General features: G+C 38.0%; 1 protein-coding gene across 1 annotated transcript in view; it reads left to right on the plus strand.

Annotated features, from left to right (window-relative positions):
- plb1 (phospholipase B1) overlaps positions 1–20,593 on the plus strand; it is a 26,212-nt gene extending 5,619 nt beyond the window's left edge. Inside the window, exons 7-45 of the mRNA XM_047345602.1 lie at positions 36–70; positions 441–507; positions 589–637; positions 725–793; positions 889–954; positions 1,058–1,113; positions 1,838–1,904; positions 1,980–2,087; positions 2,230–2,283; positions 2,571–2,633; positions 2,743–2,832; positions 2,927–2,987; positions 3,070–3,128; positions 3,722–3,795; positions 3,879–3,922; positions 7,581–7,689; positions 7,777–7,828; positions 7,918–7,998; positions 8,292–8,357; positions 8,463–8,563; positions 8,643–8,724; positions 9,978–10,082; positions 10,182–10,277; positions 10,358–10,429; positions 10,515–10,592; positions 10,680–10,740; positions 10,817–10,875; positions 12,815–12,882; positions 12,966–13,009; positions 13,141–13,240; positions 13,342–13,393; positions 13,516–13,596; positions 14,543–14,608; positions 14,733–14,827; positions 17,573–17,654; positions 17,740–17,844; positions 17,975–18,070; positions 18,167–18,241; positions 19,800–20,593. Of these exons, the coding sequence (XP_047201558.1) occupies positions 36–70; positions 441–507; positions 589–637; positions 725–793; positions 889–954; positions 1,058–1,113; positions 1,838–1,904; positions 1,980–2,087; positions 2,230–2,283; positions 2,571–2,633; positions 2,743–2,832; positions 2,927–2,987; positions 3,070–3,128; positions 3,722–3,795; positions 3,879–3,922; positions 7,581–7,689; positions 7,777–7,828; positions 7,918–7,998; positions 8,292–8,357; positions 8,463–8,563; positions 8,643–8,724; positions 9,978–10,082; positions 10,182–10,277; positions 10,358–10,429; positions 10,515–10,592; positions 10,680–10,740; positions 10,817–10,875; positions 12,815–12,882; positions 12,966–13,009; positions 13,141–13,240; positions 13,342–13,393; positions 13,516–13,596; positions 14,543–14,608; positions 14,733–14,827; positions 17,573–17,654; positions 17,740–17,844; positions 17,975–18,070; positions 18,167–18,241; positions 19,800–20,087 (3,076 nt within the window). The 3' untranslated portion in view covers positions 20,088–20,593. The remainder of the gene's footprint in view (positions 1–35; positions 71–440; positions 508–588; positions 638–724; positions 794–888; positions 955–1,057; positions 1,114–1,837; positions 1,905–1,979; positions 2,088–2,229; positions 2,284–2,570; positions 2,634–2,742; positions 2,833–2,926; positions 2,988–3,069; positions 3,129–3,721; positions 3,796–3,878; positions 3,923–7,580; positions 7,690–7,776; positions 7,829–7,917; positions 7,999–8,291; positions 8,358–8,462; positions 8,564–8,642; positions 8,725–9,977; positions 10,083–10,181; positions 10,278–10,357; positions 10,430–10,514; positions 10,593–10,679; positions 10,741–10,816; positions 10,876–12,814; positions 12,883–12,965; positions 13,010–13,140; positions 13,241–13,341; positions 13,394–13,515; positions 13,597–14,542; positions 14,609–14,732; positions 14,828–17,572; positions 17,655–17,739; positions 17,845–17,974; positions 18,071–18,166; positions 18,242–19,799) is intronic.
- The last annotated feature ends 76 nt before the right edge of the window (positions 20,594–20,669 follow it).

Consider the following 20,669-nt stretch of genomic DNA (forward strand, 5'->3'; position numbering starts at 1 on the left):
TTTTTTATATATCATGCCTTGTTTTTACTTATTAGGAATGAAGCTTCCAGAGTTGTCAGTAGACTAAGAGGTAAGATTAAACTCGAGTGGATATAAATTGAAACCAGGCTCTTTGCCTAGACACTATTTGGATTATGTATTAGAACGTATTTTATTTAAGATTGGTGGAAAGTTCACATCAAGTGCAGATACTATCACAGCAATGATCTGATTAGGATGCACTTTGAAAAAAAAGCTATTGCTTCAATAACCATGCAGTGAATAGAACTTATCTGTCAGGATATGATAGCCGGCCATAAACACAGAAAACTGACCTTCAGGCCACATAACAATGAACATGACTAGGATTGAAACTTCCCTGTGTCATGACATCTTGTAATGTGCTCAATCTGCTGTGTCACACCAACATTTTATTTAATGTGGGCTCTGTGTTTGTACAGAGTTGTTGACAATGTTTAATCCTGAGGTGGTCACTCAGCACAGGGATCAAACCTACTTGCACCACAGGTAACAAACATAACTCAACCATTTAAATTCCACAATGCACACATTGCATTATTCCTCATGTGTGGAGGTATTGTGTTGCAGGAGTTTAATGCAGGAGGCTGAGGACCTGTCCTTCTCCCTTTCCAATCAGGTATAGTCTATTCATACCAGTTTACATGAGTTTTAAACATTTAATTTCATTCTATTAAATTTAAAACCCACTGGCTTTATGTCCTAGGAGGTGACAGGGTGGCAGATGGTGCTGTTGTTCGTCCCTGCAGATTTAACATGTGCCTGTTCACCAGATGTGAGGTTTCTTGTTTCAAATCTAAAAATTTTTTTATATCTTTTAACCTTTAAGATTGTGTTCCTGAAGGAGGTCTTTCTTTTTCTGCATTACAGGTTGTTGCCAATGTTAAAACCACAGTGCAGGAAGTAGATGCAGCTTTAAGGATGCTGCAGAAGCAGGTGTGATATTGATGTTCCAGATAACTTTGTCTTCAACCAACAGAACAGTGAGAAAGTCAGTAACAATAACTGTAAAATTATTATGCTGGTAATGTATTTTCAGTTGCGTCACACTTTAGTTCATGTGGTTGTCTGGAGTGGACATCATCAGGAAGATAAGTGAGTGTTTGAGGAAAAATATTGATTCTTTGCTGATATACATGGGTGCAGCATGTTGGTAATATACGTGGCCTTACAAAACTTACAAAACTTGGGGGATTTTATGTGATAGAGCAACACAAAGAAGTACACAATTATGAGGTGGAAGGAGAATGCTGCATGCTTTTCAACATTTTTTACACATAAAAATCAGAAAATGGTGGCATCCATTTGCATTTAGACCCCTTTTCTCTAAAACCCCAATACAAGCAGAGGATGCTCTTGTTAAATGACAACATAGGTTTACCTTTTTTTTCCAACATTTAAAATACAAATTGCAGCAGAAAACTAACTTTGCACATCACGCTGATCATACCATCCTCCCCATTGAATAATGGTGGTGGCAGCATCATACTGCGGGGTTGCTTTTCTTCAGCAGGAAGAGGAAAACTGATGAGAGTTAATAGAAAGAATGATGGAGCTAAAAATACTAAATTCTTGTAGAAACTGAGTAGAATATAAATGTACACAAATCTCTTCAGATTTCTTTGTGTAAAACATTTTGAAAACCATGCATGATTTTTCTTTCACATCACAATATGTGTTACTATGTGTTGATCTATCACACAAATCCTATAAAAATGCATTGAAGACTTCAAGATGTGCGAAGATTTTTAAAATGTACTGTCAGCCCTTGGTCCTTAAAGGTTAAAGTTGAATGTTTCCTGTTTTTGTTTTGTAGCAGGTGTACATGTGCAAGAGCAGGTATAAACCCAGGTCTCCATAAAGCATTCCTACTGAAAGCACTGCAGGTATAGCATTATTTTGCACTTTTGTATCAATGTTTCATTGCTATTTTCATGCTTGTGTGTTTGACCGGCTTTCAGGACTCTCTAAGTGAGCTTTTGAAAAATCCAGCACGGTACAGCACAGGTGAAGACTTCACTGTTGTACTGCAGTCTTCTCCAGTTATTCTTGAATCCTACTCAGATTCTGTAAGTGAATAGAAACTCACACTAACTGTGTTATAATCAACAACTGGAAGCTGTAAATCATATATATATATATATATATCCTGTAACATTGCATAAACACTGTTGACTAATGTGTAACTTATACGTTTATATGTTTTTGAAGGAAATGACTGACTTCCATCTTAATGAATTGACTCTTCAGCTATGGAAAGATCTGGTAAGTTCTCATAAATGAACGACAGACATGCAGTTTAAAGAACAGTGTGTGCAATCAAGTTTGTTATGTGACAAAGCAACGTGCTGTGCAAGACTAAATAATGATTAGAGTTTCTCGGACTGATTAGATAAGATATTTTAAGATCAACCTTGTGAGATTAAACTCATACTCCTGTAACTCTAGATGCTCAGGTAAACAGAACATTTCTGTAATCGCTTCGGTTAAATAGACAATTTTCACAAAGAAGGATCCCCAAAGTTTAAATAATCATAGATTTCTTCCATCAGCTCCAGCCATCAACAGACCAAACCAGAATGAATGATCTTATCACCATTCCGTGTCCTACAGAGGTGAGGTATACCACCACATCCAAATAATAAATCTCTGTAACTCCCATTTGACCTACCTTTCTTCTAATTTCTAAGACTAAAACTGTTGAACACATTTCAATTTTCCCAGGAAAAGCCTTTCCTTCGAACACACATAAACTCCCCCGTTGAAAGAGAGCATGAGGAGGTTGTTAGTAAAGCCTCAGCACCAATAGACCCTGTAAGTGGTTTTTTTTTTTTGACAAGACCCAAACCAGACTGGAGATAAGTAGAGATTCTGTGTCACAATAATGAGGGATACTCCCTGTTGTCAGGTTATGGGTACTGAAGTGCTTTGCACAGATCGCAATCCATCTCCTACCACACCCTCATCAGGTAAAGGAATTTTTTTCTGTCATAAACTCTGGAAAACTGTTCATTTTAAGTCAGCTAAATTGAGCTGTTATTTTCTGTGCAGTTCACAAAGTCAGACCTGGGGATATCAAGGTGGTAGCAGCTCTGGGAGACTCTTTGACTGTAAGCGTTTTTCCTCTTTTTTACATTTCAGCGACTAGATTAGCTGCACAAAATATCGAATTGCAATCTTCATTGCAAAAACAGTGTGTGCAATATCCTAATAACAAAGGACTGCTTGGATGTAGTGTTTGGTAAGATATGCTACATCTGGACTCTTGGATAGAACTGCACTGTCCTTTATGCCACCAATTAATCTAGATCTAAGTGATCAAGATCAGAAAGCTCAGGAAGGGAGGTGGGGCGATTGTGATAATGGAAGAGGGAGGATTGAAGAAACTGTAGGTGAATACTAATCCATATCATGACTTCAATATTCAGGAATATAATTTTAATGTCATATTATACTAAGATTGTGTAAGCCTATTGACAGCTTTTATTTGTTATGTTTTTTTAACTTCAGTCGAGGCAAATATTTGAATGAGAGTGCTCAAATGTGCATGTTGAGATAGGGTCGGTAGGATGGGAGATTTGCATATTTCATCATAATACGTAAAAGTGATGTGTAGCTTATTTGCACAACACCCAAAACAGATTTATTTATATCCACTTTATTTCCATTGGTTATTGCTGTTACACATCTTATATTTGTGCAGGCAGCCAATGGTGTTGGTGCAAAAGAAGACAACCTCTTGTTGGTGACTTATCAATATCGAGGACTGTCATGGAGGTAACTTCTTTATTTTGTGATATTATTATTATTATTATAAGGTAAGATTTAAGTAAACTAGGGCCTGTTTTTGCAATTTTCAGCATTGGCGGAGATGAAAACATAACTACTGTGACAACTTTACCAAGTATGTTGGTTTCCTATATTTTATATTTAAATATTTAATAGACATATGATTACTTGATTGAGTTTCAGCAAATAAAAGGTGCCTCTAAATGGCCAGGTTCAATTTCAATTCAAGTCAGTTTTATTTATATAGCGCCAATTCACAACACATGTTGTCTCAAGGCACTTCACAACAGTCAGGTTCATACATTCCAATTAATCCTAACAATTGAACAGGTCAGTCGGATTCAGTTATTTATTCAAATTGGATAAAAAGTTTTTCTGTTTAAGGAAACCCAGCAGATTGCATCCAGTCAGTGACTTGCAGCATTCACTCCTCCCGGATGAGCATCTAGAGACAGTGGACAGTCACTGGCGTTGACTTTGCAGCAATCCCTCATACTGAGCATGCATGTAGCGACAGTGGAGAGGAAAAACTCCCTTTTAACAGGAAGAAACCTCCAGCAGAACCAGGCTCAGTGTGAGCGGCCATCTGCCACGACTGACTGGGGGTTTGAGAGAACAGAGCAGAGATACAAAAAGAACACAGAAGCACTGATCCAGGAGTACTTTCTATGGGAAGGAAAAGTAAATGTTAATGGATGTAGGTCCTTTAGTCGTTTCACCTAGAAAGAAAGAACAGATAAACTCTGAGCCAGTTTTCAAGGTTAGAGTCTGAAAGAGAGCACATAGAGTTAGTCACAGTAAAAGCTCAGTCAATTTCCATGTCTAGGAGAGAGAAAAGGTTAAACACTAAAAGACAGGGCCGTGTGGATCATCTGTAGAAGGTGAGCATTAAGTTGTTGCCAGCAGAAGCTCGGACGATTCCCCTCTCCAGAAAGGTGTCACAGGCAGACACAGAGTCAGGCCAGGTGTAGCTTCTAGGAAGAGAAAAGAGAGAACAAAGTTAAAAGCTGAAATAACAGCAAACAATGCAACATTGGAGAGTAGTGTGAGAATGTAGCGAAGAGGGTGAAAGTGGTCATTATGTCCTCTAGCAGCCTAAACCTATAGCAGCATAACTACACAGATAGTTTCAGTTCAGATTATTTAGTTAAACGGTGCTTATTTACAACAATGTCGTCTCAAGGAACCCCACAAAGGGTCCCTCTGATGGTGCAGCACTTACAACACAAACCACTTGTTCTCAGCCAAAATAGAGCATTCCCTCTTTCATGGAGCAGCCTTTTACACCAAATAATAAAGTTGGCATACTGTCATCAATACAGTGCATTGAAAGCTGTTTGTGCCCTTTGAAATTTCAGATAAAGATAACCGGAGCAAATAATGAAACTCAAATGATGATTTCATTAATTAAGGCGGAAAAAAAGCCAAAAATCAGCCTGACCCTATGAGAAACAAATTTGTCCCAAAAACCTAATAATGAATGGTTGTCCCTTGTTTAGCAGAAAGAAAAGCCATTCCTATAAGATTTTGAGTAGCCCACTCCAGAACACCCAGAGTCACTTAGAAGTGGATATGTTGGTGTGCTTTGGACCGTTGTCCTGCTGCACGGCGCAAATGTGCTTGAGCTAAAGGTCTATGCATACTCTAGACAAACAAGGAAACATGTTCTCTACTCCTGGACTGCAAGAACAAAATAACACCATTCTGTTCTTGCAGTCCTGGTTTGGGGGTTCTTGCAGGTTTTTCTTGAGACCTTGACCGCTTTTATATACAAATACATATTAAATACAAACACAGCAAATCGTCCAAGTGCTGAAGCAGCAAAGCAGCACCATGTTGGACTTATTAAAATAGTCTTGTTTTGAAGTTGACAAATGAGTTATGTCACATGAAATGGAATGCACACGTTTCAAAAATGCTCAATTTTTGTCTCATCAGTCAACAGAATATTTTCCCAGAAGTCTTTGGGAAGTCACATTTATGGGAACTGTCCCACGGATGCCATTTTTACCCAGTCTTTTTATTTATTGTTGAATCATGAACCCTGACCTTAACTGAAGCAAGTAAGGTTTGCATTTTTTTAAATGTTGTTCTGGGATTTTGTGACCTCTTGGATTAGTCTTTAATGTATCCTTGAGGTCATTTTGGTTCGACCAGCCACTTCTGGGAAGGTTTACCGTTGTTCCATGTTTTCTCCTTTTGTGGATAATGGCTCTCAGTGTGGTTGACTGGTGTCCCAGAGCCTTAAAAATTGTTTTGTAATCCTTTCCTGACAGAAACATGACAGTGGTTTTGTTTATAATCTCTTCTTGGATTTTTTTAGATTAGGGCATGAAGTGTTACTATTTAGGTATGTTATCCTACTTCATGTTGTCAGACAGATTCTTGTGAAGGGATTTATTGATTCTATTGGTCTGGCAGTAATCAGGCCTAGGTGTGACTAGTGAAACTGAACCAAAATATTTTTTGGGTTACCACAGTTAATACATTATTTAACAAGGATGCAATTATATTTTACTCAAGTTCTGGTTGTTTTTGGATAGCTTTTTTTACTTACTGAATGAAATCATCATTTGAAAACAATTTTTAAAATATACTTACTTAAGCTATCTTTGTCTGATATAAAATTAGTTTGATGAGTTGAAACATTAACTTGTGCATAAAAAATGTGACATCAGAGGAAATCTCAAGGGGGCAAATTGTTTCTCACGCACTGTAAATAAAACTCACCTCAGAATGGCATCTTATGTTGCTTTCTGACATTTATGGTGCCTTGATGGACGACCACAGCACGCACACCAATGACAAGTGCAGTAATGTAACCTGATAACATTACAGATGTTTGCCTTTGAACTTTTGCTGATAAACTGGATGGTAGTTAATTATTTCATAATATGTTACATAAATTAAAAGCATACATGCTGCTTTATATTAGGCAAATCTGTTTAGTTCAAACCAAATGAATGCTGCCTCCTTCCATGACCCAGAGCTTCAGTTTACTTTGTGTCTTTTTTTTTCAAAGGCACATGAGGGCCTGAAGTCCAAACCAATATGAAGTTAATATTTTGCTTTCTGTGTCTGGCACTGAAAGCATTGATTGATTCAATTATTATTTTGATACTATTATATAGGATAACATTGTCGTGATACATTTTTTTCTTTTGTTTTTTTTTTAAATAGACATAAATATTGCAATATACTTATTTTCAAAGTTTTCGCTGCTGGTACCGCAAAACATGAGCAGATGTGTTTCTTAAAAATTAAAGCTTCAATTTGAAAGCATGTTATATGTTAATTTGTACTTTAAATACTGAACCCTCCACATTTATTGGTAACTATAGTAAACGTGTGTACAAAGCATTCGGATATTTGTTTTTTATATTTTTATTGCTTAAGCATAATCTGACAATAAAAAATGTAGCAAATACTTTTCTCAAACTGAAGTAGTTCTGGCTAATTTCATCTGGCCACTCTAAAATAGTATGAGAGTTTGCTCCTGGATTATCAGGGATTTATTTTAAAGCTTTACGGACATCTTTCCTGGAGTGTCAATACATGTTGATAGAGCTGTATATGGTTTAAAGGATTTGTTAATCTTTGCATTTTGGTTAAACTAAAAAGCAAATTCGTAAAATTACCCCAATATTTCCATGAATGGTACAGACGGTTAATAATACATATAATAAAATTGCAGTTTGCATTAAAATCTTGTTTATCAGTAGCTATAAACAGCAGTATTGTATTTTTTAACCCTTTCCTATGATTCTTTGCAGACATCCTGAAAGAGTTCAACCCTTCTGTGACTGGATTCTCAACGGGCATCGGGAACAATGACAGTCCAGGAGCTTTTCTAAATCAGGCTGTACCCGGAGCGCAGAGTGTGTAAGTCCACTTTTGTATTTGCCAATTAAATATAAGTGTGTGGTAATTTCATCACATTTTTCTATAGAATTCTGTCTCCTGTTACAGTGACATGGTACAGCAAGTGCGCACTCTAGTGGCCAAAATGACAAATGACTCGGTAAGGAACGTGCTTTCGTCGTCTTCAAGTTTCATTGTGTTATTTTGCTCTCATATAACAGCGGAACATTTATCTATTATCTTCTTCAGCGCATCGATTTCAACAACGACTGGAAAGTGATCACCATGTTCATTGGTGGCAATGACATTTGTGCCTACTGCACAGACAGCGTAAGTGCTTTCTCCCCACATAATTTAAGAGTTATGCCCTATTTTGTAATCTTTATACCTAAATATTTTTGAGGTGGAAACAAGTGTACCTTAATGTAAAGTTTCATAATGAATGGCTTACATTAGAATCTATATCTGTTCGCTTTCATTATTTCACATTGAAAGGCATGCTAATTCAATTCTTATGATTTCCTGACAAAGTGACAAAATCTCATCCTTATGGAAGCAGACAAATGTTTGAACTAAATATTTCCTATGAAATTAATTTAAAAAGTAATTTATTTTTTCTTCAGGTCGTCTTTTCGGCTAGAAATGTGGTCCTTCGAATCCGTGAAGCCCTGGACATACTACACAGAGAAGTATGTTCCTGTCATCGTGCATCATTCTAACAAAAGTGCTTTAATGTGTCTAAGTCAATATACCAATTACAGACTCTACTAAAAGTTTATTTTTTTATCTTTCAGGTGCCTCGTGCAATTGTTAACATGGTAGAGGTGTTCAACATCATACCACTGCGTGAATTGCACATGGATAAATCGTTGGGTTGTCCCACCTGGATGGTCAAGTTAGTAATTTAAGGCAAATAGTTTTACCTAGGAGCCTGTGACATGTTGTTATTAACAGTCCTCATGTTCATGTTTCAGCATTATTTGCCCCTGTGTACTGAAACCCATCAACGGATCATATGAACTGCAGAAGCTCAGTGACTTCAACAGAGCATATCAGGTGCAAATCAGATGAATATTTTTTGTTAGCCATTTTTATGTTTGGGCGTCATTTCTTGCTTTCTGTTTTAGGAGCAACAACATTCTGTCCCAAGAAGAATAGTAACAAATTAAAAAGCTTTTATCCGGTGTATAGTTGGGGTATAATAGTAAATAACTCATCAATGCATAGAGGCTCAAATGGCTATTTGACCACTCTTCCTATTAGTAACAGTTGAGCTCCTATTAGTTAGCTGGTTTTCTGGGACTGATATGGCTTTTAAGCGTAGTTGGTAGATTTTCAACAGAGTTGAGGTTGTTGCCATTCCAGAAGCTTTATGTTTGCCTGTTTTATCATTCCAAAAGCAGATTTGTTGTTTGTTTGGGATCATTTGCTTGTTGGAATATCCACCTCCACTTTGTGTAAGCCACCATTAATACTGGCAGTGAAACAGACCATGCTGCCATGCTTGATAGTTGGAACATGATCTTCGGCTTTAAAAGCTTTGCGTCTTCTTCAAACACATTTCATGTCATTGTGGCCAAATAGTTGAATCTTTATTATGTTTGACCATAAAATCTTTCTCCCAATGACTTTTGGCTTGTCGAAATGGAAAACTACAAATTTAAGTCTTGGTTTCAGTGCAGATCTCTATTTAAATGACTTCAAAGGAAATCCAAAAATATAATACAGAGCAGATTTCTGCATTTTGTACCTTCTAAAAAATAAGTGTGGGAGAAAAAGTAACCCTTTCACACATGTTCTGCTTGATGTCAAATGATAAATAACAGAAGTCTTGCATAATTCCACTTTTAAAAGTTGAAAAGGAAAATGCAATTGTCAACATTTCTTTCTAAAACTGTCAAGTTAAAATTAGTTTTTTAAAATCTCAATAGATTTACATTATTTTATGCTTGTACTGAATCATATTTGCACTATTAATCTGGTGCTGCAAATGGTTTTTGTACATCAATATATTGCTAGTTGAGAAATTTGCTTTTTTTTTAACTTGTTTATCTGTATTGCATATTGTCCCATAATGCTAAGGGGAATTGTGTGTTTAGTTTATGGCATTTTTAAATAATAAATGTTACTATTGTTCTTTCAGTTTGTATTGAAACGTCTAATCTTATATTCTTTAAAGTGTATCATGATAATTATGAAAACCTATTAAAAAAGAAAAAAAATATTTGAATTTGAAAATATTGTGACATGTTTTCTGTCCATATCGTCCAGCTGTAAATCTCTTCATGCTGTCTCTTTTTTATCTGCAGCACGGTATGAGAAAGCTGATTGACTCTGGACGTTATGACACACATGACAGCTTCACTGTGGTACTGCAGCCCTTCTTTAGAGAGGTTCTCGTTCCCAGGTTAGAGGTAAGAATTGGCTGATTTGAACCATCGGTTTCCTATTAAAGCTTTTTCTTTCTATATTTTATTTTTTATTAATTTTTATCCTTTTTCTTTCTATATCAGGATGGTCGGCCTGATCGCTCTTATTTCTCACCTGACTGTTTTCACCTCAGCCAGAAAGCTCACACCATTATGGCTCGGTCGCTTTGGAACAACATGGTAGAGTTCACTCCATGGCATGTCTCAAATGTGTTTTTGTTCCTTTTTAATCAAAAATTATTGTATGGCTCTCACAACAGTTGGAACCAGTCGGCAACAAGACCTACACACAAGACTTCCTAGCTGAAATCGATCTGAAGTGTCCATCAGAGGTAACTAATTTTCATAAATGTTATCTAATATATTATTCCAAACATTTGCATGTATTAATTTTTATTTTGGTTATTTATCTCCAAGAGCAACCCATTCATTCATACAGCGGTCAATAGCAACTATACCTTTCCAGGCCTTCCACCAACTTCCCCTCCCAATACTGTAAGCCATGTTTTCCCAAATTCACAACAGTAAATATGTATTCAGTAAACCTCATGCAAAAATATATAAATATTTGTAATTTTGTAGAACTGGGGCAGCGACTTTTCCTGCACTCATACGGCTCCATCAAACTCTGTGCCCACTTCAGGTAGGCATCCTAGTGACAATTAAGTTAAATACTGCAATGGAGACATAAGAATGCACTGATATCTGGCCTTTGTTAGCTCACAGAGTACGTCCAGCAGACATTAAGGTGGTGGGGGCTCTTGGAGACTCTCTAACGGTAGGTTAATGCTGTTATGGAGGTTTGATTTAGTTTTAGATATCCTGAATATAACCAGAAAGGCCTGGTTTAACAACCATCCTTGTTTTAGTCAGCACTACTTTACGATTTCTGTCTTCTTGCTAATGTTTTCTACACCGTTTCAGCAAAGGTGTCAGATTATTGTTATAGGTGACTACTAGAGCTTGAATTAGAACTTGAGTTGGTATTCCTACGCTGTCTTGCAAAGTCTGGAAAAGTATGGCATTTGCTTTTAGTGTTTTCCATGTCTAAAAATCGTGAATATGATACAATTGGCATTTTCAAACTATATTAAAATCCATTTCCAAAAAAGAAAATGGAATTATAAAACTAAAGTGCCTGACCAATCATGTTTGCCTTTTATATTGATTATATCTCAAAATTTTTAAAACTGGTTGCAGTACTGCAGATGTAACCATGTGTAAAAGGTAGAATACTTTTTATGGCATAAACGCTTGTTCAGGAGGAACAACTGCAAAGTCAGTCGCTTAATGCAATTGGTTAGGCTTCCCTAGATAAAAAACGTACCAATCGCAACTGCAGTTTAACTAGGATCAAATTTAAGTGTGTGTAATTGAACTCATTGTGATTGGGTTGATATTATTGTATATTTCTGTGCATAAATTGCATCTGTTGGTCTTGTAAAGTTTACTGGTATGATCTCTTTGTGAGTTGGTGCTGTAAAAATAAACTGAGTTGAACTGAATAAATAGTTCAACTCAGTTGGGATATTATTTAGTGTTAGATAATAAAAAAGTTTGATCATTGTAGAAACAAAAACAAATCAGCTGTTAATTGATGGGTTGGATTGTATTTTAATGCAATCAACCAACACAAAGTTGTGCATAACTGTGAAGTGGATAATAAAGGATACAAGTTTTGACTTACTTTTTCCAAAATAAAAATCTGAAAAACTTGGGGTGCATTTGTACTCCTAGATAAATTCCATTGCACTCAGCGATAAACATAGGTGTTCTGTGGAGGGCTCAAATGATTGTTAGAGAACATTAGTGAACAAACAGCATCATGGATAGGATTAGGTTATAAAGCCAGAGCGCTGTTCAATAGTTCATGGAACATATAGTCTGTAACTCTGGAGGAGCTACAGAGGCCTGCAGCTCAGGTGGGCGAATCTGTTAACAGGACTACTCTCATTTGTACACTCCACAAATTTGTCCATTATGGATGAGTGGCAAGAAGAAAGACATTGTTCAAAGAAAGCCATGAGAAGTCCTATCTACAGTTTCCCACAACCCATTTAGGAGCACAGCAAACATGTTGAAGAAGGTGATCTAACCACAATTAACCCTTCTGGCTTGCATCGGAGAAAACTAACACTGTAGATCACTCTGAACACACTAACCCTACTGTGAAATGTGGTGGTGGTAGCATCATGCAGAGGCAATGCTTTTTTTCACAGGGAACGGAAGGTTGGTCTGACCTGACATGGAAATGAATGGGGTTAAATACAGGGAAATCTTGGAAGAAAACCTGTTGAAAGCTGCAAAGAACAAGAGACTGAGGCTGGGGTTCACCTTACTTTAGAATATTGACCTTAAACATACAACCAGAGCTGCAATGGAATAGTTTAGATTAAGCATATTAATGGGTTAGAATGGACCAGTCAAAGTCTGACATGAACATATGCTTTCCACCAAGTTTGAAAACTCTGCATCCTTTTCCTTCTATGTGTCAACTATGCACTACTTTATGTTGGTTTACCAAATAAAATCCTAGTAAAACCACACTGAACTTCAACATAACAAAATGTGGAACGGTTCAATGGGCACGAGTCATTTGCAAGCCACTACAAATCTGTTCACATGGAAACTAAGAGAACAATATGAGTTTATTGTATCTGAGGATGGGAAAGAAACATTTTAAGTTGTGAACGTAACTAGTTTTTCATGCATTTTAGGCTGCATTTGGTGCAAGGGCAACAAACTTGGTGCAACTGGCCACAGAATACAGGGGGGTGTCATGGAGGTGAGACTCAGCAGAAACACGTTCTATATAAATCCATGTAACACTGCATGCATTTAATTCATTTCATGTCTCTCTTCATCTAGTATCGGAGGGGATGACACTCTTGAGACTGTCACAACATTGCCTAGTGAGCCTCGAGATTTCTTTATGTTGTGTATTTGCACAGTAGCCCCACTAGAGGACAGACCTAGTCCAAATAAAGCTAAAATTCTCTCTACTGTGCCATAAAGAATATATTTTGTTAACTTTTTACATCAGATGTCCTCAAGAAGTTCAATCCTGGTATCAAAGGGGCTTCAAAGGGGACTGGAAAAGAGCAGACTGGCTTCAACATGGCTGTGTCTGGAGCTAAAATAGAGTAAGCTCCAACACTTTCCAGTTGCCTATTCTGTGCAATGCTGGAAGCATTTTATGAACACATAAAAATAGCCACCTGATAATAAATATGATTATGTACAGAGGGATTCCAGAGCAGGTCAGACATCTGATTGATGCCATGAAAAATGATGCTGTGAGTTTAAAACTGATTTTAAAGCATTGTTTTGTTATTTGGTTTGTTGCAGTGCATCATATTTGAATCTAATCTTTGCTCCATCTGTCTCTCTCTCTGAATCTTTAATTGGATGGAGCTAGACGGTGGATTTTCAGAATGACTGGAAACTTGTGACCCTCTTCATTGGAGGCAACGACCTTTGTCAGTACTGCAACGATAGAGTGAGTCTCTTAAAGAGTTGCCTCTAAAATGCACTGAATCTGTTGTGAAACCTCTCTGGGTGTTATGTGGCGCTGCCTCATGATATCACTCCCCAAATGGATCTAAGCTCCAGAGCATAATGAAGCTTTGTGAGGGGCTCTCCTCTAATAGCCTTATTGTGTCAGAGTGAGATGAGAGCAGGCATGGTTTCTTTTCAATGGGGACATTCTGTTACCTTACCCCTCCAACACAGATCTCCCGCCTCCTACATCTATCCCAGCCTCGGTCTGCATTAAAGAAGCACAGAGGGGGACAAAGACGGGTCTTGTTGCCTAAGAGGCATAAACAACTCAGAAGACCTTCGTCATCTGGTTTCTGTGATTCACCTTGGGCTTTATAGACTCAATGGTCTTTCTTTCAATGTCTCTCTTTTGAAGCAGGACATCTGAAAAGTAACATCAATTTATGATTAGCTCTAAGACTGGGGTACTTCCAGCTTGGTGTTAGCAGTTGCTGGTGTGCTCTTACTGGTTGCATGCCTATTCTGGCTGAATAAATTCAGAATAGACCAGTTCACTAAGCAGCCTTTTTCTGGCCATGGCAGAGATTCTAAATAGCAGTGGTATGAGAAGGTGTTCCCTGCCTGCTGTTAAGAATAGGGAGATCAAGGTGTGTTTGCTGCCCATCACACAGCACCCATGTGGGGGGATGTGCAAATTATTCTGTAATTTCTTAGTTTCTCTTAGCTTGTGTGGCTGGATGTTACCTTACATTTTTACAGACTGACCCTTTCTGTGGATGTTTGTATAATAGAAGCAGCCACAAAGGGAAGAAAATAGTTGTAGGTGTGGAGGACGGCATAAGGAGGGCCTCATCCAGGGTGCCGTCCATGCATCTGTTAAAAAGGCTTGGTTGAACTTTTTCTTCACCTTTGAGTATTTAATTATTTTGCAAAAAAATCCACAGGCCAACCTTTTGCCTGCAAACTACACAAATCACTTGAGGACAAGCTTGGATATCCTGTACAATGAGGTGAGATGGTTATAATGTGCCATAAGCTAACTAAAATAGTGTTCTTTACTTCCTTTTAATTCAGCACTGATCCGTTGAAGAATAAAATATAATCAGATTATGTTTTCTTGGCGTTTGGCTTCAGGTTCCAAGAGCTATCATCAACATCTTAGAGATCCTGGAAATTGAAGGCCTTCGTAGAATCAAAAAGGATAGTCTCGGATGCACCTTGGTGCAAAAGTAGGCAACACTATTTGATCTGATCAGTTTTTCATAAATCAAGGCCACTGAGTCCAAGAAAGAAATAACTTTTTGTCAAAAGATTTTTAACAATGAATGATTCCTGTAAATATCTTCAAGAAGAAATCCTTTTAGGCCAGATTCAATTTAAAATATAAAGAAAGACTTCAAAAGATCCTGTTTCAGTTATTGAAAATTATTGATGTTACAGTAGAGACTTGTCAAAAGTCCTAAATTTATATTTTATTGCAGTAGCATAATAATACACTGAAAAATTAAGAAAAAAACACATTTATTCTAGCCTTAGACCCATGTTTATCTTGTCACCAACGCCTACTTGAAACAGTAAAAAAAAAGAATCTGCAAAGTTCAGTGAACTTTCGCTGTGGCATATTGAGGTCATTAAGACTCATAGCAAGTAGAAGCCAACCAGTTGTTTGGGAATGATGGCAGAAAAAAACATTTTTGTCCTAACATCACAAACGCAAACTCAGGAAACCTGGCTAATGCTGATGGGTTTTAAACAACCCATCAGCAGAGTTTGGCATGAAACAAGGAATGCCCACAGTTAGGTATGGTGGAGGATCTGTGGGACTGTTTTTCCTCTAAAGGCCCCAGAAACTTTGTTAGATCACGTGACATTAGGAAATCATTGAAATAACAGGAGATTATTTAAAACACAAATCTGATGGGCTCTAACAGTAAAAAGAAGATGGGTCATCATTGGGTTTTTTAGCAGAATAATGGTTTGAAATACAGGTCCTTCTCAAAATATTAGCATATTGTGATAAAGTTCATTATTTTCCATAATATCATGATGAAAATTTAACATTCATATATTTTAGATTCATTGCACACTAATTGAAATATTTCAGGTCTTTTATTGTCTTAATACGGATGATTTTGGCATACAGCTCATGAAAACCCCAAATTCCTATCTCACAAAATTAGCATATCATTAAAAGGGTCTCTAAACGAGCTATGAACCTAATCATCTGAATCAACGAGTTAACTCTAAAAACTTGCAAAAGATTCCTGAGGCCTTTAAAACTCCCAGCCTGTTTCATCACTCCAAACCCCAATCATAGGTAAGACTGCCGACCTGACTGCTGTCCAGAAGGCCACTATTGACACCCTCAAGACACAGAAAGAAATTTCTGAACGAATAGGCTGTTCCCAGAGTGCTGTATCAAGGCACCTCAGTGGGAAGTCTGTGGGAAGGAAAAAGTGTGGCAGAAAACGCTGCACAACGAGAAGAGGTGACCGGACCCTGAGGAAGATTGTGGAGAAGGGCCGATTCCAGACCTTGGGGGACCTGTGGAAGCAGTGGACTGAGTCTGGAGTAGAAACATCCAGAGCCACCGTGCACAGGCGTGTGCAGGAAATGGGCTACAGGTGCCGCATTCCCCAGGTCAAGCCACTTTTGAACCAGAAACAGTGGCAGAAGCGCCTGACCTGGGCTACAGAGAAGCAGCACTGGACTGTTGCTCAGTGGTCCAAAGTACTTTTTTCGGATGAAAGCCAATTCTGCATGTCATTCGGAAATCAAGGTGCCAGAGTCTGGAGGAAGACTGGGGAGAAGGAAATGCCAAAATGCCAGAAGTCCAGTGTCAAGTACCCACAGTCAGTGATGGTCTGGGGTGCCGTGTCAGCTGCTGGTGTTGGTCCACTGTGTTTTATCAAGGGCAGGGTCAATGCAGCTAGCTATCAGGAGATTGTGGAGCACTTCATGCTTCCATCTGCTGAAAAGCTTTATGGAGATGAAGATTTCATTTTTCAGCACGACCTGGCACCTGCTCACAGTGCCAAAACCACTGGTAAATGGTTTACTGACCATGGTATCACTGTGCTCAATTGGCCCGCCAACTCTCCTGACTTGAACCCCATAGAGAATCTGTGGGATATTGTGAAGAGAACGTTGAGAGACTCAAGACCCAACACTCTGGATGAGCTAAAGGCCGCTATCGAAGCATCCTGGGCCTCCATAAGACCTCAGCAGTACCACAGGCTGATTGCCTCCATGCCACGCCGCATTGAAGCAGTCATTTCTGCCAAAGGATTCCCGACCAAGTATTGAGTGCATAACTGTACATGATTATTTGAAGGTTGACGTTTTTTGTATTAAAAACACTTTTCTTTTATTGGTCGGATGAAATATGCTAATTTTTGAGATAGGAATTTTGGGTTTTCATGAGCTGTATGCCAAAATCATCCGTATTAAGACAATAAAAGACCTGAAATATTTCAGTTAGTGTGCAATGAATCTAAAATATATGAATGTTAAATTTTCATCATGACATTATGGAAAATAATGAACTTTATCACAATATGCTAATATTTTGAGAAGGACCTGTATATGGTCAAATCAATACAAAAGTGCTTCACCAGCCATTTCAGTCCCCAGACCTAAATCCTAGAGCTCAAGACGACTTAGCACAACCAATGACTCTGTAAGACCTAGAGAGAATATGCAAATATTTATCTCTTTTCTTGGTGGTTGGGATTTTGTAGAAAACAGTTGCCTTGTATTAAGGTTTTTTCCTGACTAAATTAATACACTTAATTTAGAGGCTGGACTTTTCAGTGTGAGATTATTCTGATGCAAGAGAAAATAAGTTTAGTTTTAAGGCTTATTAAAACCTCTTTTACCAGGGCTGTCAACAAATGCGACTGGCTTTGTATCCATTTTAAATGAGGCATTTGCTTTTCCAGAATGTGCTGTTAATTTCCCCATTTGACCCACAGGCAAGTCTGCCCTTGCTTCTTGTTACCTGGAACGGATTCACCAGAACTGGCTGAAATGAAATGGGTCAATCGGGAAATGCAGGTTTCTAGGCACAAAATAATGTTTTCTCTGGAACACGTCATGAGTAAAATGACCCAGTAATAACATTTGTATCCACTTGTGTCAGATTGAGACTGAAAATCTGGTGTCTGGAGGTCGTTATGATGGCAAAGAGGACTTTGCTGTGGTTGTCCAGCCTTTTTTCAGAAATTCTATTGTTCCATTAAATGCTGTAAGACATCTGCACAACAACACTCAATTGCTGTTCACCATATGTACCAAGATTGAGCTTTGAGATGGAAACACTCCCATCCTTTTAGAGCACAAACTCACTCAGTGATACTGTGCTTGCTTTCCTGCAGGATGGCCTGCCTGACGCCACCTACTTCTCCCAGGACTGTTTCCACTTCAGTGAGCGAGGACATGCTGACATGGCTGCTGCTCTGTGGAATAACATGGTGAGTTCAGACAAGGCCAAAAGTACAAGTCTAAGATATAGAGTGGCTAAATGACCACTTAAGACGGGCAAAGTAATGTTTGTGTTTTATTTCTAGCTGGAGCCAGTGGGTAAAAAACAGACCTACAACAATTTTACCAATGCCAGAAATATCCTCAAGTGCCCCACTGAGGTAAGACAGCTGCTACATATTGCCACTGTTGACCCAGTTTGCACATGCATTTTGCTGTAAGTACAGCGCAACCAGAAAGTATTCACACTGCTTCACCTTTTCCACATTTTGTTGATATAGACTTATTTTAGAACCAGTTTGAGTATAGTTGTCTTTTCAAAAATCAAGATAGTTCATAATGACAAAGTCCAAATAAGATTGTATATAGTTTTGCAAATAAACCAATTGGAGACATTGAAATGTGGTAGGTAGGTATGGATCCACACTTATAAATTCAGGTGTCAATTCAGGTTAATCTGAATTCCATTGATCATCCTTGAGATGTTTTTGCAACTTTACTGGTGTCCACCTGTGGTAAGCTCAGCTGACAGAGCAGGATTTGGACTGGAACTATTTAAGATCTCGAGGTTGCAAGTTCATGTCAGAGCAGAAACCAAGCAATGAAGTACAAGGAATTGTCTGTAGAGTTCAGGGAAGATATTGTGTCAAGGTATAAACCTGGTGAAGAAGGAAACAAAAAGAAATTTCAGCATTAAAATAAGTCCTGAAAAGACCTGTAATGTTCATTATTTAGAAATGGAATAAGCTTGGAACCATCAGGGCCTTCCCCAGATCTACCTTGAGCAAGCTGAGGACCTTAAGCAGAGAGGGTACCAAGCACACAATGGCCACTGAGCTGGAGTGCCAATGTTCTCTTCTGAAGACAAAAGAACTATCCAGATGACCAACCACTGCTAATGCACCTCACCAATCTGGCCTTTATCAATCAGGCATTTATAGTAGAGTGACCATATGGAAGCCACTCCTCACCAAATGACACTCCAGCCCACTTGAATGTTGCCAAAACACACCTGAGCTGAAAAGAAGCAACATTTTCTGGTCTAATGAAACCAAAATAATACCTTTTGGGCTGAAGTTCAAGCAGCATGTCTGGAGAAGAACAGGCTTTAGGTATGTGCTTTTCTGTGGCAGGAATTGTGCATGTAGTCTGCATAGAGGGCAAGAAGACAGAAGTCATATAGATTATACAAAATCTGCTCCAGAATGCTCTGAAGCTAAGACCAAGCAGGAGCTTCACAAGGACTCGAAAGACCTAAACGTTGCTCTCATACGTTGCTGCCCATCCAACCAGGTGGAACTTAAGAGTATCTGTAGAAAACTGGGAACAAAATATCCAAAACAGTTGTGACTAGCTTGTAGAGATATCCCCAAGAAGACCTAAGGTTGTGAATGGTGCAACAGATGCACAACAATCCGGAAACACCGAATTATTATCTGCTTCATTATTATGGGGTTTTCTGTGTAGATCTTAAAGAAAAGAAAACTCAAATCTATTTTAAAATACTGTCATATTCAATAGATTCTACTATGTGTTCCGAAGAGGCTCATTTAATGCCAGATTACATCAGATTTCAAGCACTTTTTGAAAATAACAACCTTTAAGCAACTTCATTGAATATAAACGTTTGTGACATAAAATGTGAAGAAAGTGAGGCGAGGAAATACTTACTGCTGGCACTGTACATTTCACAAAATTTCATTTCTTTGCATGTTTCAGGAGCAGCCGTACATCTTCACAAACGTGAACAGTTTCCCCAGTTTGACCACAACCACAGCACCCACAATGGCCAGCACAGCACAGCCTTTCACTACAGATTGTTCAGGCAAAGTCCAAGGATGGCTTGCTGCTGTGCTGACTATTGTTGGCCTTCTGATTGGCTGCGCCCTGACCTGGCTCGTCCTCTCCTACATACACAAGAGAAGCAAAAAGAAGACAGTTGAGATGAACGACATTGCTAATGATACTTGTATTAACTCTTATACTGAACCATCCACCAGGCACTAAAATGGAAAAAGTGAGGGGCAAAACAACACTTTCTAAAAGCTCAGTGCTTGCAGAAATAATTAAACAGTGTTTTATATTCAACACAGTAATTTAAGTTGGTCTGTATTGACTGTAAAACAATTTAATATGTTTTACTTTATTCACAGAAATCTGTAATTTAACTGATTGAATGACAGCGATGTATTTAAACTTTGTTTGGCTGAACATATCAAAAACAATTGTTTATGAGAAACGTTTGCACTTTTTATTTTTGCATGGACTGGCTATGCAAATTTAAAGGTTGTAGCTGGTCGAACAAATTAAATGGAACAGGTACAATCATAAACTACTGAATATAAGTACATGCAAACATGTGCAAGCCTGCAGACTAATGTAACTAGTTGCACATTACCTTATAACTGCCTCATATCTGTAACCAGGGTTTTTGAATAATGTAACATAAAGTAATCAATATAATACCCTTCTCAAACCTTGATCAGATATGAGTATAACATTGTGTGGTTATTTTGTCTTTATCATTTTTTTTTTTGTTTTCAGATAAAATAATTGTGTATTTTGTTCTTATCAAGGATCGAATAAACA

Source organism: Girardinichthys multiradiatus, chromosome 19, assembly GCF_021462225.1.
Source record: "Girardinichthys multiradiatus isolate DD_20200921_A chromosome 19, DD_fGirMul_XY1, whole genome shotgun sequence".
Lineage (NCBI taxonomy): Eukaryota > Metazoa > Chordata > Actinopteri > Cyprinodontiformes > Goodeidae > Girardinichthys > Girardinichthys multiradiatus.